The 17,224-nt window shown below is 51.3% G+C and overlaps 1 protein-coding gene across 1 annotated transcript; it reads left to right on the plus strand.

Moving 5' to 3' along the window:
* The first annotated feature begins 2,830 nt into the window (after positions 1-2,830).
* On the plus strand, positions 2,831-15,476 carry LDHD (lactate dehydrogenase D). The gene is made up of 11 exons (XM_038753977.1): positions 2,831-3,017; positions 10,209-10,321; positions 11,349-11,490; positions 11,780-11,921; positions 12,233-12,392; positions 12,682-12,881; positions 13,027-13,155; positions 13,807-13,934; positions 14,255-14,345; positions 14,591-14,702; positions 15,089-15,476. The coding sequence occupies exons 1-11, from the start codon at positions 2,943-2,945 to the stop codon at positions 15,252-15,254; spliced, it is 1,458 nt and encodes a 485-aa protein (XP_038609905.1). The 5' UTR covers positions 2,831-2,942; the 3' UTR covers positions 15,255-15,476.
* Positions 15,477-17,224: the final 1,748 nt, after the last annotated feature.

Below are 17,224 nucleotides of genomic sequence, written 5' to 3' on the forward strand. Positions count from 1 at the left end.
CTTGGGCAAGTCACTTAGCTTCTCTGTGCCTCAGTTACCTCATCTGTAAAATGGGGATTCAATGCTTGTTCTCCCTCCTACTTAGACTGTGAGCCCCATGTGGGACCTGATGATCTTGTATCTACCCCAGTGCTTAGTACTGTGCTCTGCACAGAGTAAGCACTTAAAAATACAATTATTATTATTGTCTGCTTTGTGATGTTGGGCAAGTCACTTAGCTTCTCTGGGCCTCAGTTACCTCATCTGTAAAATGGGGATTCGATGCTTGTTCTCCCTCCTACTTGGACTGTGAGCCCCATGTGGGACCTGATTATCTTGTATCTACCCCAGCGCTTAGTACAGTGCTCTGCACAGAGTAAGCACTTAAAAATACAATTATTATTATTGTCTGCTGTGTGACCTTGGGCAAGTCACTCTCTGGGCCTCAGTTACTTCATCTGTAAAATGGGGATTAAGACTATGAGCTCTTTGTGGGTTAGGAACTATTCATCTTGACATAATAAGTGCTTAATAAATACCATTATTATTATCTTGTATCTACCCCAGTGCTTAGTACAGTGCCCAGCTCATAGAAAGCACTTAACAAAACTATTAAAAACAAAACAAAACTGAGCACCCAATTTTGGGGCCATAATTGTTCTGGATCAGTTAAACCTGCTGCATCCATTCTAATGTGTAAACATTATGTATTGGTATGAATCAATTTGTGACTAGAACGTGTCTGATAATTCTGTTGAATTCATTCATTCAATTGTATTTATTGAGCGCTTACTGTGTGCAGAGCACTGTACCAAGCGCTTGGGAACTACAAGTAGGCAACATACAGAGACGGTCCCTACCCAACAACGGGCCCACCGTCTAGAAGGGGGAGACTCCCAAGCTCTTAGTATCGTACTCTGCACATAGTAAGTGCTCAATGAACGCTTAGTACAGTGCTCTACACACAGTAAGCGCTCAATAAATACGATTGAATGAATGAATGAATATCACCAATTGCTCAATTAAACATGAACTTCACTCTGGTACCTGCACGGTTGATGGTTATCTATTTCCCATCTCTATCTAAGAGAAGCAGTGTGGGATAGTGGAAAGAGCATGGGCTTGGGAGTCAGAGGTCGTGAGTTCTAATCCCGCCTCTGCCACGTCAGCCGTGTGACTTGGGGGCAAGTCGCTTGCGTGGCTCAGTGGAAAGAGCCCAGGCTTTGGAGTCAGGGGTCATGGGTTCAAATCCTGGCTCCGCCACTTGTCAGCCGTGTGACTTTGGGCAAGTCACTTCACTTCTCTGGGCCTCAGTACCCTCATCTGTAAAATGGGGATTAAGACTGTGAGCCCCATGTGGGACAACCTGATCACCTTGTATCCCCCCAGAGCTTAGAACAGTGCTTTGCACATAGTAAGCGCTTAATAAATGCCATCATTATTATTATTGTTCTCTGGGTCTCAGTTCCCTCCTCTGTAAAATAGGGATGAAGACTGTGAGCCCCACATGGGACAATACTGATTACCTTGTATCTACCCCAGTGTTTGGCACAGAGTAAACGCTTAGCCCGCCGTTGGGTAGGGACAGTCTCTATATGTTGCCAAATTGTACTTCCCAAGCGCTTAGTACAGTGTTCTGTACACAGTAAACGCTCAATACATACGATTGAATGAATAAATGCCATCGTTATCATTATTATTCTCTGGGCCTCAGTTCCCTCATCTGTAAAATAGGGATGAAGACTGTGAGCCCCGTGTGGGACAATACTGATTGCTTTGTATCTACCCCAGTGCTTAGAACAGTGCTCGGCACAGAGTAAGCGCTTACTAGAACAGTGCTTGGTGCAGAGTAAGTGCTTAACCTGCTGTTGGGTAGGGACCGTCTCTGTATGTTGCCAACTTGTACTTCCCAAGCGCTTAGTACAGTGCTCTGCACACAGTAAGTGCTCAATAAATACGATTGAATGAATGAATTAGTATTATTATTATTAGGGGAAGCAGCCTGGCGCAGTGAAAAGAGCCTAGGCTTTGGAGTCAGAGGTCATGGGTTCAAATCCTGACTCTGCCCATTTTCAGCTGTGTGACTCTGGGCAAGTCACTTCACTTCTCTGTGCCTCAGTTGCCTCCTCTGTAAAATGGGGATGAAGACTGTGAGCCCCCCATGGGACAACGTGATGACCTTGTAACCTCCTCAGTGTTTAGAACAGTGCTTTGCACATAGTAAGTGCTTAATGAATGCCATTTATTTCACTTGTACATTATCTGTTCTTTGTACATATCTATTATTTGCACATATCTGTTCTATTTATTTTATTTTGTTAATATGTTTGGTTTTGTTCTCTGTCTCCCCCTTCTAGACTGTGAGCCCGCTGTTGGGTAGGGACCGTCTCTAGATGTTGCCGACTTGGACTTCCCAAGCGCTTAGTCCAGTGCTCTGCACCCAGTAAGCGCTCAATAAATACGATTGATTGATTGATGAATTATCATTATTATTATTAGGGGAAGCAGCCAGTGAAAAGAAGTCCGGGCTTTGGAGTCAGAGGTCATGGGTTCAAATCCCGGCTCTGCCCATTTTCAGCTGTGTGACTCTGGGCAAGTCACTTCACTGCTCTGGGCCTCAGTTGCCTCCTCTGTAAAATGGGGATGAAGACTGTGAGCCCCCCGTGGGACAACGTGATGACCTTGCAACCTCCTCAGCGCTTAGAACAGTGCTTTGCACATAGGAAGCGCTTAATGAATGCCATGATTAAGGCCATTATTACCCTCGAGCCACCTTAACAGGCGGCTCCGCCTTAAAGCGACCTCCCTCCTCCTCCAGTCCCTTGCCCTTCCGCTTTGGCCAAGGGGATGGGCCCCGGGCGGGCGGCCCCCAGCAGCCTCTGGGGCGTCCTCACAGTAGCCCAGTGGGCAGCCTTGCAGTCCTCCGCGCGGTCCGCCGCTCGCCCCCTGACCTTTGCCCCTTCATGGCATTCAAGCTACTGCGAGGAGCCTGCCGGGGGCTCGGCCCTGGCAGGAGCTACCACCCCCGGGGCCGGCAGGTAAATCAATCAATCAATCAATCAATCAATCGTATTTATTGAGCGCTTCCTGTGTGCAGAGCGCTGGACTGAGCGCTTGGGAAGTCCAAGTTGGCAACAGAGAGAGACGGGCCCTACCCAACAGCGGGCTCACAGTCTAGAAGGTAAAGACTGAGGGCAAAGAGGATTTGGGAGGATGATAATAATAATAATAATAATGGCATTTGTTAAGCGCTTACTATGTGCAAAGCATTGTGCTAAGCGCTGGGGAGATGCAAGGTGATCAGGTTGTCCCACGTGGGGCTCACAGTCTTAATCCCCATTTTACAGATGAGGCAACTGAGGCCCAGAGAAGTTAGGTGACTTGCCCAAAGTCACGCAGCTGACAATTGGCAGAGCCGGGATTTGAACCCATGACCTCTGACTCCAAAGCCCGGGCTCTTTCCACTGAGCCACGCTGCTTCTCTGATGCAGCTGATGAGGGCATTTATTAAGCGCTTACTACGTGCAAAGTACTGTTCTAAGCGCTGGTGGGTGGGGGGGCGTTTACAAGATGACCAGGTTGTCCCACGTGGGGCTCACAGTCTTCATCCCCGTTTTACAGATAATAATAATAGCATTTGATAAGCGCTTACTATGTGCAAAGCACTGTTCTAAAAGCTGGGGGAGTTTACAAGGTGATCAGGTTGTCCCACGTGGGGCTCACAGTCTTCATCCCCGTTAATAATAATAATAATAGCATTTGTTAAGTGCTTACTATGTGCAAAGCACTGTTCTAAGCGCTGGGGGGGGGGGTTACAAGGTGATCAGGTTGTCCCACGTGGGGCTCACAGTCTTCATCCCCGTTTTACAGGTAATAATAATAATAGCATTTGTTAAGCGCTTACTATGTGCAAAGCACTGTTCTAAGCATTGTGGGGGTATTACAAGGTGATCAGGTTGTCCCACGTGGGGCTCACAGTCTTCATCCCCGTTTTACAGATGAGGCAACTGAGGCACAGAGAAGTTGTGGGTTGCCCAAAGTCACACAGCTGACAATTGGTGGAGCCGGGATTTGAACCCATGACCTCTGACTCCAAAGCCCGGGCTCATTTCCACTGAGCCATGACCCTGGGCACCTGGGGTCAGAGGTCATCACCGGTCAGGCCTTAGGGAGCCCCAAGGCGAGGCCCACAGGAAGGCCCCTTCTGCCTCAGTCCCCCTCTGGAAAATGGAGTGGCCACGTTCATTCATTCATTCAATCGTATTTATTGAGCGCTTACTGTGTGCAGAGCACTGTACTAAGCGCTTAGGAAGTACAAGTTGGCTACATATAGAGACTGTCCCTACTCAACAGCGGGCTCACAGTCTAGAAGGGGGAGACAGACAAAACAAAGTATATTAACAAAATAAATAGAATAAACATGTACAAGTAAAATAAATAGAGTAATAAATATGTACAATTCATTCAATCGTATTTATAGAGCGCTTACTGTGTGCAGAGCACTGTACTAAGCGCTTGGGAAGTACAAGTTGGCTACGTATAGAGACTGTCCCTACTCAACAGCAGGCTCACAGTCTAGAAGGGGGAGACAGACAACAAAACAAAATATATTCACAAAATAAAATAAATAGAATAAATATGTACAAGTAAAATAAATAGAGTAATAAATACATACAATTCATTCAATCGTATTTATTGAGCGCTTACTATGTGCAGAGCACTGTACTAAGCGCTTGGGAAGTACAAGTTGGCAACATGTAGAGACGGTCCCTGCCCAACAGCGGGCTTGCAGTCTAGAAGGGGGAGACAGACAACAAAACAAAATATATTAACAAAGTAAAATAAATAGAGTAATAAATACGTACAATTCATTCAATCGTATTTATTGAGCTCTTACTGTGTGCAGAGCACTGTACTAAGCGCTTGGGAAGTCCAAGTTGGCAACATATAGAGACGGTCCCTACCCAACAGCGGGCTCACAGTCTAGAAGGGGGAGACAGACAACAAAACAAAATATATTAACAAAAAAAATAAAATAGAATGAATATGTACAAGTAAAATAGAGTAATAAATACGTACAATTCATTCAATCGTATTTATTGAGTGCTTCCTGTGTGCAGAGCACTGTACTATGCGCTTGGGAAGTACAAGTTGGCAACATAGAGAGACGGTCCCTACCCAACAACGGGCTTAAAGTCTAGAAGGGGGAGACAGACAACAATCAATCAATCAATCGTATTTATTGAGCGCTTACTATGTGCAGAGCACTGTACTAAGCGCTTAAACAAAATATATTAGGAAAATAAAATAAATAGAATAAATATGTACAGGTAAAATAGAGTAATAAATACGTACAATTCATTCAATCGTATTTATTGAGCGCTTACTGTGTGCAGAGCACTGTACTAAGTGCTTGGGAAGTACAAATTGGCAACATCTAGAGACGGTCCCTACCCAACAGCGGGCTCACAGTCTAGAAGGGGGAGATAGACAACAAAACAAAATATATTAACAAAATAAAATAAATAGAATAAATATGTACAAGTAAAATAAATAAATAGAGTAATAAATACGTACAATTCATTCAATCGTATTTATTGAGCACTTACTGTGTGCAGAGCACTGGACTAAGCACTTGGGAAGTGCAAGTTGGCAACAACTAGAGACGGTCCCTACCCAACAGCGGGCTCACAGTCTAGAAGGGGGAGACAGACAACAAAACAAAATATATTAACAAAATAAAATAAATAGAATAAATATGTACAAGTAAAATAAATAAATAGAGTAATAAATACGTACAATTCATTCAATCGTATTTATTGAGCGCTTACTGTGTGCAGAGCACTGTACTATGCGCTTGGGAAGTACAAGTTGGCAACATCTAGAGACGGTCCCTACCCAACTACGGGCTCACAGTCTAGAAGGGGGAGACAAACAAAACAAAATATATTAACAAAATAAAATAAATAGAATAAATATGTACAAGTAAAATAGAGTAATAAATATGTACAATTCATTCAATCGGATTTATTGAGTGCTTACTGTGTGCAGAGCACTGTACTAAGCACTTGGGAAGTCCAAGTTGGCAACATATAGAGACGGTCCCTATCCAACAGCGGGCTCACAGTCTAGAAGGGGGAGACAGACAACAAAACAAAATATATTAAGAAAATAAAATAAATAGAATAAATATGTACAAGTAAAATAAATAGATAAATAAATACATACAATTCATTCAATCGTATTTATTGAGCGCTTACTGTGTGCAGAGCACTGGACTAAGCGCTTGGGAAGTCCAAATTGGCAACATATAGAGATGGTCCCTATCCAGCAGCATGCTCACAGTCTAGAAGGGGGAGACGTGTGCCCGCCACCCCTCTAGGAACTCGGGGTTCACCTGGAGTGAGGAGCCTGGGAACTGAGGGGAAGGAGGGGAAGCAGCGTGGTTTGGTGGTTAGAAAATGGGGCTGGGAGTTAGAAGAACCTGGGTGACCCTGGGTAAGAGACTTCACTTCTCTGGGCCTCGGTTGTCTCATCTGAAAAATGGGGATTAAAAGTGTGAGGCCCTTGTGGGACAGGGACTGTGTCCAACCGGATTAGGCCCACATCCTCCCCCTGGCCTGGTATGCCCTCCCTCTGCACATCGTCCTCCCTTCAAAGCCTTACTGAGAGCTCACCTCCTCCAGGAGGCCTTCCCACACTCAGCCCCCTCCCCATCCCCCCCGCCCTATCTCCTTCCCCTCCCCACAGCACCTGTATATATGTTTGTACAGATTTATTACTCTATTTTACTTGTACATATTTACTATTCTAATTATTTTGTTCATGATGTGCATCTAGCTTTACTTCTATTTATTCTGATGACTTGACACCTGTCCACATGTTTTGTTTTCTGTTTTCTGTCTCCCCCTTCTAGACTGTGAGCCCGCTGTTGGGTAGGGACCGTCTCTATATGTTGCCGACTTGTACTTCCCAAGCGCTTAGTCCAGTGCTCTGCACACAGTAAGCGCTCAATAAATACGATTGAATGAATTTAGCTTTAAATTCCAGGCTGGAGGGAGGACGTGAGTGGGGGTTTGGGAACAAGATAGTTGAGGTAGAGGGCCAGAGAGCCCGTTGGTAATAGAGCACAAGGATGACAGGCAAATTCGTGAGGCATTCCATATTTTTAAGCCCTTTTAAGCCCTACTGAGAGCTCACGTTCTCCAGGAGGCCTTCCCATATTGAGCCCCCTTTTTCCTCTCCTCCTCCCCATCTCCTCCCTCCGCCCTACTTCCTTCCCCTCCCCAAAGCACTTATATAAATTTGTACAGATTTATTACTCTATTATTATTCTATGTATTTTGTTAACTATGTGCATATAGGTATAATTCTATTTATTCTGACAATTTTGACACCTGTCTACATGTTTTGTTGTCTGTCTCCCCCTTCTAGACTGTGAGCCCGTTGTTGGGTAGGGACCCTCTCTATCTGTTGCCGACTTGTACTTCCCAAGTGCTTAGTACAGTGCTGTGCACACAGTAAGCGCTCAGTAAATACGATTGAATGAATGAATCACCTTGTAACCTCCCCAGCACTTAGAACAGTGCTTTGCACACAGTAAGTGCTTAATAAATGCCATTAAAAAAATAAATGCCACAGTTATTATTTTTACTTATTATTATTATTCACCTGTATCCTGAGGATTAAGACTGTGAGCCCCATGTGGGACAGGGACTGTGACCAACCTAATTCATATCTACTCCAACACTTAGTTCCAGGCACATAGTAAGTGCTTAAATACCATTTAAAAATATAGAGAGCCCTATATGAAGAGAGCCCTGGGGATAAATACCAAGACTTCTTGACTAACCTTTCACTCTGGGTCAGTCAGTCAATAGTACTCATTGAGCGCCTTACTGTGTGCAGAGCACTGTACTAAGTGCTTGGGTGGGTACAATGTAACAGACACATTCCCTGCCCACAGCAAGCTTACAGTCTAGAGCCTGGACTGTGTGCAGAGCCCTGTACAACTAAGCATTTGGAAGTTAGTAGTCATGATCCCCACTCTTAAGGAGTGTACAAGATAGCAGGGAAGACAGATGCTGATATTAATTACAGGTAAGGGGAGCACTGACTTCAAGCATGTGTTCGGAGATGCTGTGGGGGTAGGATGGGTACCAAAGTGTCGAGGGTGTACAGATGTAAACGCATAGGTGATGCACCAGGGAGGGAAATAGAATGGGGAGACCAGAGAGTAGTCAGGGAAGGCTTTCTGGAGGAGATCTATTTGAAGCAGCATGGCCTAGTGGGAGGACCACAAGCCTGGGAGTCAGAAGACCTGGGTTCTAATCCTGTCTTGGCCATTTTTCTGCCGTGTGACCTTGAGCAGGTCACTTAACTTTTCTGTGCCTCAGCTCCCTCTTCTGCACCAGGGGGATTAAGGCTGCGAGCCCTATGTGGGATACAGACTGTGTCCAACTTGACTATCTTGTGTCTGTTGCAGCACTTAGTACAGTGCCTGTCATATAGTAAGTGCTTAACAAATACTATCTTGAAAAAAAAGCAAACTGAAATAGATTGTCCAAGTCAGCAGGCAGGTAACAAAATTCACCTGGCTACCTGGGCTTAGGCATCATTGCAGAATAACTAAGCCTGGAGAAGCAGGAGCCCAGGGTGACTGAAAAGGAATTCAAGTCTTCCAGGGAGATTAATATGATGTGCATCAGAGTCAAGGGATCTTCCCAGCAGTTGTTGGAGTCTCTTTTGGAATAAAACTTTTGCCTTTTAATGGGAATTGGCTATTTGTGGCGAGGGCAAAAACCAACATCCTTGGCTTAGTTATTCTCCACGGAACCAGACTGTTTTTGTAGTGGGTCCTCGGAGGAAAAGGAAAGCTTGCAGGTTGATTTCAGGGACGAAAGATCGAAGGTGTTTGTTTAAGACCCGGGAATGTGAGAGACGAGGCCTCCTCTCCCAGGTTGTTGGATGCCATCTTCGAAACTCGGCATCAGCATAGCTGGCAGGCTGCGAAATGGGGACTTCACTGAGCGTCACCAGCTGCCTTCCACTTCTGGGAGCTCTGAATGATGTTCCGTGGAAAGGAGACTTGGCCAAGGGAGTGCCGGCCCTGGCTTTAATTGGGGGAGACGGGAGTGTCTCCCTGTGGGCAGGTAGACCAGCCTGGAAGGAGGCCTTCCCAGTCTGAGCCCCCTTTTTCCTCTCCTCCTCCCCATCCCCCCGGCCCTACCTCCTTCCCCTCCCCAGAGCACCTGTATATATGGTTGTACAGATTTATTACTCTATTTATTTTACTTGTACATATTTACTATTTTGTTAATGATGTGCATCTAGCTTTACTTCTATTTATTCTGATGACTTGACACCTGTCCACATGTTTTGTTGTTTGTCTCCCCCTTCTAGACTGTGAGCCCGTTGTTGGGTAGGGACTGTCTCTATATGTTGCCAACTTGTACTTCCCAAGTGCTTAGTCCAGTGCTCTGCACACAGTAAGCGCTCAATAAATACGATTGAATGAATGAATGAATGAATGGCCCGTTCTTTCACAACCGTGCGTTGAAAGGAAAATGACCTGTTTTCAGATGAGTAATTGATGTAATTAAAGCTATTGGTCAAGAAAAATGCAGGAGCAAAATACTCGGCAGCAATCTTAAGCAGTGAAACAATGCTCCTTGCAGCTATTTCTTGAATTCTTACTTGGGAGAGCAGAGGGTATTATTTGAACTGCACCGTCGTCCCAGAACACCTAGAGAACTCATAACTGATTTCAGAACCCAAACCAGTTTGCTGACCACATTCGTGGGTCTGCCAAGATGCCCGGGAGTGATGGTTTACGTTTTCAGTTTAGATCGCTCCTCCCCAAGACAGCCTGGACCTCCCTCCCTGCCCCAAGATGGCCCGGAATCTGGGAGAGAAGCCAGTCCCCAAAATAAGCTCAGCCCCAATTATTGTTCTGGGAAACACCAGTTCCGGATGGCTGCAGGTTGCAGGTGTTCTTAGATCAGATATTTCTCCCCAAAAGCATGGAATGTGCCCATCAACTCTGTTATATTGTACTCTCCCAAGTGCTTAGTACAGTGCTCTGCACACAGTAAATGCTTGATAAATATGATTGACCGAGGATGTCCAGCTGCTTCCCAGGCCCACAAGAGTTTGTCCTTCCTCCCATGGAAGAGGGGGTGGCCGACCCCATGCCAGACTCCGCCTTTCTGATGTGCTGAATTCCGCAGGCCCAGGTGAACGGGGACTTCGTGGAAGCCCTGAAGGAGGTGGTAGGAAGCTCTAACGTGTCTACGGCAACCGCTGTCCGGGAGCAGCATGGCCACGATGAATCCATGCACAGGTACCAGGATGGGGACGAGAGGTTCTGGATCTCCACCCCACCGAGGTTACTAGAGAACAGTAGGGTCAGAGAGGCCTTGGACCTGAGCAGGAAGTACAGACTCAGTAGGTGGGGTCAGGACTCATGGCTTCTGGTCCTAGTTTTGCCCCCCAGTCCTGGCTTCCCAGACCCCTTGTTCACTGCATCCCTTCCCCGCTTCGAGCTTCAACTTCTCAGGGGAATTAGGAGTCTTGGAGTGATGACACCCCTGTTTCCTCATCTCCTGTTCCCTGAGACCAAATTGTCTTCATATCCCTCTGCATCCACACCCCAAAACGCCTCAGGATGTCCTGTGAGCATGCCCTCCCCCCATCTCCAGAGCCCTGCTTTGCCTTCCATTTTGGAGGGAAGGAAAGCTGAGGGCCAGAGGGGCAGGGAGCCTTGTTGTACCCCTGGATTTGGGTCCAAGCCTTGGCTTGGGGTTTTACCTGTTACCATCTGTACTCGGATCTTGGCGGCTGGTTTTCCCGTTCTTCCCAGGGAATTGCTGAGTTGCCCTCTACGGGCAGCATGGCCTAGTGGAAAGAGCACAGGCCTGAGACTCAGGAGACCCGGATTCTAATCCTGGCTCTGCCACTCGTCTGCCGAGTGACCTTGGGGAAATCCCTTTACTTCTCTTAGCCTCAGTTTCCTCGTCCGTAAAATGGAGATGGAATACTTCTTCTTAGGCCAGGAGCCCTGTGTGGGAGTTAGACTGTGTTGGATCTGGTTATCTTGTATCCACTCCAGTGCTTGGCACATAGTTTTTAATAAATGCCTCTGTCATTTTGGATATTATCTGGAGGCTTGAGATCTATCGAGAGCTCCCTTTGGGGATGAGGGTGGCAGGCTTAGACTGGGAGCCCCATGCGGGGCGGGAATTGTGTTCAACCTGATTAACTTGTGCCTCCCCCAGTGCTTAGAACAGTGCTTGACATATAGTAAGTGAACGCTTAATAAATACCATAAAAAAAGGCCCAACTCCTCCAGCCTCATGTTTTCCCAACAGATGCAGCGCCCCAGATGTGGTGGTCTGGCCGCAGAATGTGGAACAGGTCAGCCAGTTGGCTGGACTGTGCTCTGGCTGTGATGTTCCAATCATCCCCTTTGGCACCGGCACAGGCCTTGAGGGGGGCGTCAGCGCCGTGAGGGTAGGTTGGGTGGGCGGGCCTGGTGGGAGCGGACGCAGTGGGTGAAGGGTCTTCTTTCTGGATTTTTGAGCTGTGGTCACTACACAGTCTGGGCTTGGCCTGGCCTGAGTGACAAAGACCCCTTTGGTTTCCTGCTGTTCCTTGATGGGCTGGATGTAGCGAGCGGGGATAGTCCCCCGGACCAGAGCATCGGCTCTGGCTGTCTGAAACAGGAATCCCGGGAATGGCCCTGCATGGGCTGCTCTGGATGGGCAGCCCTAGGCATCTGCCTTCCTGCCTACTCCACTAGGGTGGTGTCTGCTTCAACCTGACTCGCATGGACCGCATCCTCGAGCTGAACTCTGAAGATTTCTCGGTGACCGTGGAGCCCGGCGTCACCCGCAAAGCCCTCAACTCATACCTGCGGGACAAAGGCCTCTGGTTCCCTGTTGGTACGGCTCTGAGGGTGGGGGGTGCTGGGGCTAGAGGGGCTTTGGGTGTCTGGTCCCACTCCCCAGTGGATCTTAACCAGTATGCTTCTCCCCCAACTATCCGTACCTTACCTTCATCTCCTCGCCCCTCCCCAAGCTCTGTGGACCCAGAACTGGCCCTAACCTCAGACCCCATCCAGGTTCCCCTCAGTCTCAGCCCGCCGGGGTGCCTTGCTACCTGCTGGGGGGCCACTGCAGTCACCCTGTGTGCCTCCCAGTGCCCCCACTGCCCTCCGCTTCCTCCCAAAGCCACATGCTTTGTGCCTTGGCAGATCCTGGAGCCGACGCCTCCCTGTGTGGCATGGCGGCCACGAGTGCCTCGGGCACCAACGCGGTGCGATACGGGACCATGCGGGAGAACGTCCTCAACCTGGAGGTGGTGCTGCCCGACGGGCGCATCCTGCACACAGCCGGCCAGGGCCGCCACTTTCGGTGAGGGGCAAGGCTGGGGAGCCGGGGGGCCAGTGGTCAAGGGGAGCAGGGGAGCGGGATCATGAGTCCCCACAGCCTGTCCAGCAGCCTAGCTAGTGGGTGGGCCCCGCTTCTGAAAGCCCAGGGGCCCATGTCCTCCTATCACCTTCTAGCAACCCTAACTCTGTGAGAAAGGGAAGGCCACATGGTACAGGGGGTCGGAGGGTCCAGGGATTGCTGTGGGGCCTCATGGGCACCTCATTCCTCTCCCCTGCCATCATCTCTGACTCCAGCCTCTTCCCCGGTCCAGGAAAAGTGCTGCCGGATACCACCTGACGGGTCTGTTTGTGGGCTCTGAGGGGACCCTGGGGCTGATCACCAAGGCCACGTTGCGGCTCCACGGCATCCCCGAATCCACCGTCGCCGCGGTCTGCTCTTTTCCGAGCGCCCAGGCGGCAGTGGACAGCACCGTGCAAGTCCTTCAGTCTGGGATCCCGGTGGCCCGCATCGGTGAGAAGGAGTGGCCAGGCATGAGGAAGGAGTTGTGTTATTGCTGAGCAGGCGATGGGGAAGCAGGAAGATTTTGCCCTCAGAGGCCCCAGGGAACTGACCCCCACTTTCTCCTCTCTGCCTCCCCCTGTCCCCACCGCCCCAGAGTTCTTAGATGATGTCATGATGGACGCCTGCAACCGACACAGCGGCCTGAACTATCCCGTGGCTCCTACCCTCTTTCTGGAGTTCCACGGCTCCCATCAGGGCCTAGAGGAGCAGGTCCGAAATACAGGTACGAGAGCCCTAGGCCTGTGACTGCGGGGTCAGGGTGTTGGGGGGGACTGGGAGGAGGGGCGGACTGGACCCCCACCAGCCCAGCCAAGAGCCGCAATCTTCCTTTGCAGAGGCGGTGGGATGGTGTCCCGGCAAAGAAAGGGGCTTTGAGCCTGGGCCACAGGTGCCTTGGGCTGTATTGGCTTAGCTTGGGTCGGGACCCGGGACCCGAGGGCTCTCAGGATGGCTCGCTGCCACTTGGTCAGATCCAGTGGTCCATTCCAAATCTGGTCCATCCTCGGGTCCTTAGGCCATGGTTTTTCCCTGCGTCTGGGCTGGCATGGACTGGGATGAACTGGGCCCCAGGCCTCCTTTTGGGCCCTACTGGGTCTATGTCTCTGGTTTCTCTGTGGGGATGGGTCTCCCCTCGGTTCTGGGAGAGAATCCTGAGGAGAGAGATGGAGGCGAGCAGGCCGGGGGCCCTAATGCTGAGGAGCATGGCCCCGGGCAAGCCTGAGCCGGGGAGGAGGAGGAGAAGGTGAGGGGAATGGACTAGTGAGGGGCAGGAGCTGGGGTGAAGAGAGTTTCCCAGCTGAAGGGGGAGGAGGAGGGATGGTCAGAGGCCAGCTGGGTGTTGGGGGAGGGAGCCTGACCCGGTCCGGTCCCACAGAGGAGATCACCCAGCTGAACGGCGGCTCGGACTTCGCTTGGTCGAGGGAGCCCGAGGAGCGAAGCCGGCTCTGGGCTGCCCGCCACAACGCCTGGTACGCAGCCCTGGCCCTCCGCCCTGGCTGCAGGGTGAGTCTGGGCTGGGCTTGCCAGAGGGTGGTCACTTGGGAGAGGAGGTTGGGGAGGGAGTCCTGGCCACTGGAGAGAGGGGTGAGAGCGAGGAGCAACTGCCCTGCCCTCGCCTCTGGCACTGTCTGGGGGCGGTCCCTACCCCTTCTGAGAACTGGGTCCCTGCAAGGGATCACGGGGCAGCCCTGGGAATCAGCCTCAGTACCTCCTAAACGAGACCCCTCCCTGGGCACTTCCAAGTTTCTATAAGGGTCAAGGAGGGGACTGAGCAGAGTAGAATGGTTTGTTGCCTTGCTGACTTACCTCCATCGGGCTCCCAGGGTTATGCCACGGACGTCTGTGTCCCCATCTCGAAGCTCCCGGAAATCCTGGTGCAGGCCAAAGAAGATCTGAGGACATCTGGACTCACAGGTCTGCCCCCCTCCCAGCTCCCCAAGCTCCCACAGCCCCCAACCATCAAGAGAGCTTGGGAGCCCTGGAGGTGGCAGCCTGACAGCAGGATTGAGAGGGTCCTGACCCCAGAGAACAGGCAGGGGCTGTGCAGGGCCTGGGGGGGTGGCGCAGAAGGAGGAGGCCAATATGTTGGGAAGGGAGCCCTGCCGAGGGAGGCAGGAAGCACCGAGTTGGTGGGGACTGACTGTGACTCTCCTCCCCAGGCCCCATCGCTGGGCATGTGGGAGACGGGAACTTTCACTGCATTATGGTGTTTGACCCTGAGGACGCAGACGAGCGCCGCAGGGTCCAAGAGTTTGTGGAGCAGCTGGGCAGGTATGGGGTGTGAAACTACCCACTCCTTCCAGGACCTCCAGGCTTGAGGAGTGGGAGCAGGGCCCAAGGTTCCAGGGCCAGGCTAGGGAAGCCGAGGGCCCCTTTCTTGCTCATTCATTCAGTCGTATTTATTGAGCGCTTACTATGTGCAGAGCACTGTACTAAGCGCTTGTCCCCAACCCTGGCCCGTCCCAAGGCAAGGCCCATGGTCCAGAGGAACCCGGGTGGGGTCAGGGTGGGCTTCAGCTTCTGGGTCCTAGGGCCCCCCCGCCCCTATCTGCCTGCTCTCCCCGAGCAGCTGAGGGACTAGAAAAAGTCCTCATCCTAGCGTCCGGTAGCCGCTTACCCACCTACTCTGATTGAGTGTGTGTCTTCTCTGTGCCCAGGCGAGCCCTGGCCCTGGGGGGAACCTGCACTGGGGAGCACGGCATCGGCCTGGGCAAGCGCCAGCTGCTGCAGGAGGAGGTCGGCCGTGTGGGCATCGAGGTCATGGGGCTGCTCAAGGTGGCGTTGGACCCCAAGAACATCATGAACCCTGGCAAGGTACTCTGAGGCCTCTCCCGGGCTGCTCCAGTGAACTTCTACTTCTGTCCTCTCTGCTCCTGATCCAGGCCGCTCTCTACCCTTTTGGTAGACTGGAGGGGCTGGAGCGGGAAGAGGCCTCCGGACCCTTCTGCCGCTGCCCAGGGCTCCCAGCCAGGGTGAACCAGCACACCCTCCTCATCCCCCCACAGACAAAACATACCGGAATAAAACAAGTGTCGTTCTGTGTTCCATAGATTGGTTAATCTTGGGACCAGAAGGGGACTCCTAGGGCTCATTCAGTCCAGCCCCTGGCTTCAGGACCTGCACCTTCCCTCCAAAAAGTCCTCCTGAGGAAGGTCCTTTAATCAGCCTTTTCACGGGAGCACTCTTGGTCACCTCCCCTCTTCTGGGTGGAACCACCCCCCTCCCTTCTCTGCTCTCATCACCTCCCTCTTCCTCCCTGTAATGCAGGGATTCCTGACAATCAGAACAGATATTTGCCCAGGGCTCCCCTGGGCTCTGTAGGGAGCCTGGGCGCTGGCTCTCTGACCTCTTCTGTCTTCAGAAAACACCTCCTTCTGGAGTCCTGAGCTGCGTCTGCCACTCAACTGCCACAGATAGAGACACCCACCTCTCCTGCAACCTGGTCAGTCCCGGCCCAGCCTCCAGTCACCCAAACCACCCCCCCAGCCCCAGGTCCAGCATCCTCCCCTCCAGGCTCAGGGGTGCTCTGTGGACTCTGGGGCGCTGAGGGGAATCTGGGGAGAGTCCTGGGAAATCAGCGGCTCCCCAAACCCTGCCCCCAGCAGCCAGGGACTCGTCTCCCAGTTTCTTCAACCTGAGGGGCCCGGTGCTTCAGCAATCCTCCCAGTCCAGTCCCTGCCTCCTGCCCGAAGCTGGATCCAGGTTTCGCACCAGGCTGCTGGAAGTGGTCACGGGCCGGAGGTCTGGAAAGAAGTCAGGTCAGTAACCCTGTGGCTCACTCCTGGCCCAGAGCAGTTGGGGCCTCTGTGTCAGACTACTGCCTCCCCTGACTGCCCAGCCACTAATAATAATAATAATGATGCATTTGTTAAGCGCTTCCTATGTGCAAAGCACTGTTCTAAGCGCCGGGGAGGATACAAGGTGATCAGGTTGTCCCACGTGGGGCTCACAGTCTTCACCCCCATTTTACAGATGAGGGAACTGAGGCCCAGAGAAGTTAAGCGACTTGCCCAAAGTCACACAGCTGACAAGTGGCAGAGCTGGGATTAGAACCTCTGACTCCCAAGCCTCTCTGTTCTTCTGCTGGGGCTGAAGCAGTGGCAGAGAGCAGGTCTCAGGCGTGGCCATGTCTCCTCTGGGGTCCCTGCCCCATCTGGCCATGGCCTCAGTGCCGGTGGTGGGAAGCTGAGCGGGGGTCAGGCTGGGAACCTTGTCTGCAGCCTTTCACACGCTGCCCCGTCCCGTGGGGGGAAGTAAAGCTAGAACTGGGGATGTGGCTGGCAGGCGAGGTTAAGAGCGGCCTGCTCACTCAGGATGACACGCATCTCTTCCAGACGTTCAGACGCCCCCACACAGGCAGCTGACATTGCCGCTGGACGGCAGAGACACAGGCTGGTCCCCAGAGCTCTGCGGCCCCATGCAGTCTGGGCTTCAACACGAAGCTTCTGGGTTCCTTCTCCCCCCCACCCCCTCACTGCAGCTCAGCCCACTCGTTCCACGTGGGGGCAGCTAAGGCTACAGATCTCAGCCACACTGGGCCAACCGGGAAGCAGTTAGCACTTTGTTCTTGTGGTATTTAAGCGCTTATCATATACAAGCTAATCAGGTTAGACTTTTGGGGGCTCACAGTCTTAATCCCCATTTTGCAGATGGGGTAACTGAGGCACAGAAAAGTGACTTGCCTAAAGTCACACAGCAGACAAGGGACGGAGCTGAGGGTAGAACCCAGGTCCTATGACTTGGAGGCCCAAGCTCTTGCCACTAAGTCACACTGCTTCCCTTTGGCTCTGGCA

Source organism: Tachyglossus aculeatus, chromosome 11 (assembly GCF_015852505.1).
Source record: "Tachyglossus aculeatus isolate mTacAcu1 chromosome 11, mTacAcu1.pri, whole genome shotgun sequence".
NCBI classification, from domain to species: domain Eukaryota; kingdom Metazoa; phylum Chordata; class Mammalia; order Monotremata; family Tachyglossidae; genus Tachyglossus; species Tachyglossus aculeatus.

What these genes read in the sequence shown, in the direction of transcription:
- LDHD (XM_038753977.1), top strand. Translation starts at nt 2,943, where the DNA reads ATGGCATTCAAGCTACTGCGAGGAGCCTGCCGGGGGCTCGGCCCTGGC. An exon ending in ACCACCCCCGGGGCCGGCAG is followed by an intron (nt 3,018 to 10,208) that starts GTAAATCAATCA and finishes TGAATTCCGCAG; the next exon opens with GCCCAGGTGAACGGGGACTT. An exon ending in TTTGTGGAGCAGCTGGGCAG is followed by an intron (nt 14,703 to 15,088) that starts GTATGGGGTGTG and finishes CTCTGTGCCCAG; the next exon opens with GCGAGCCCTGGCCCTGGGGG.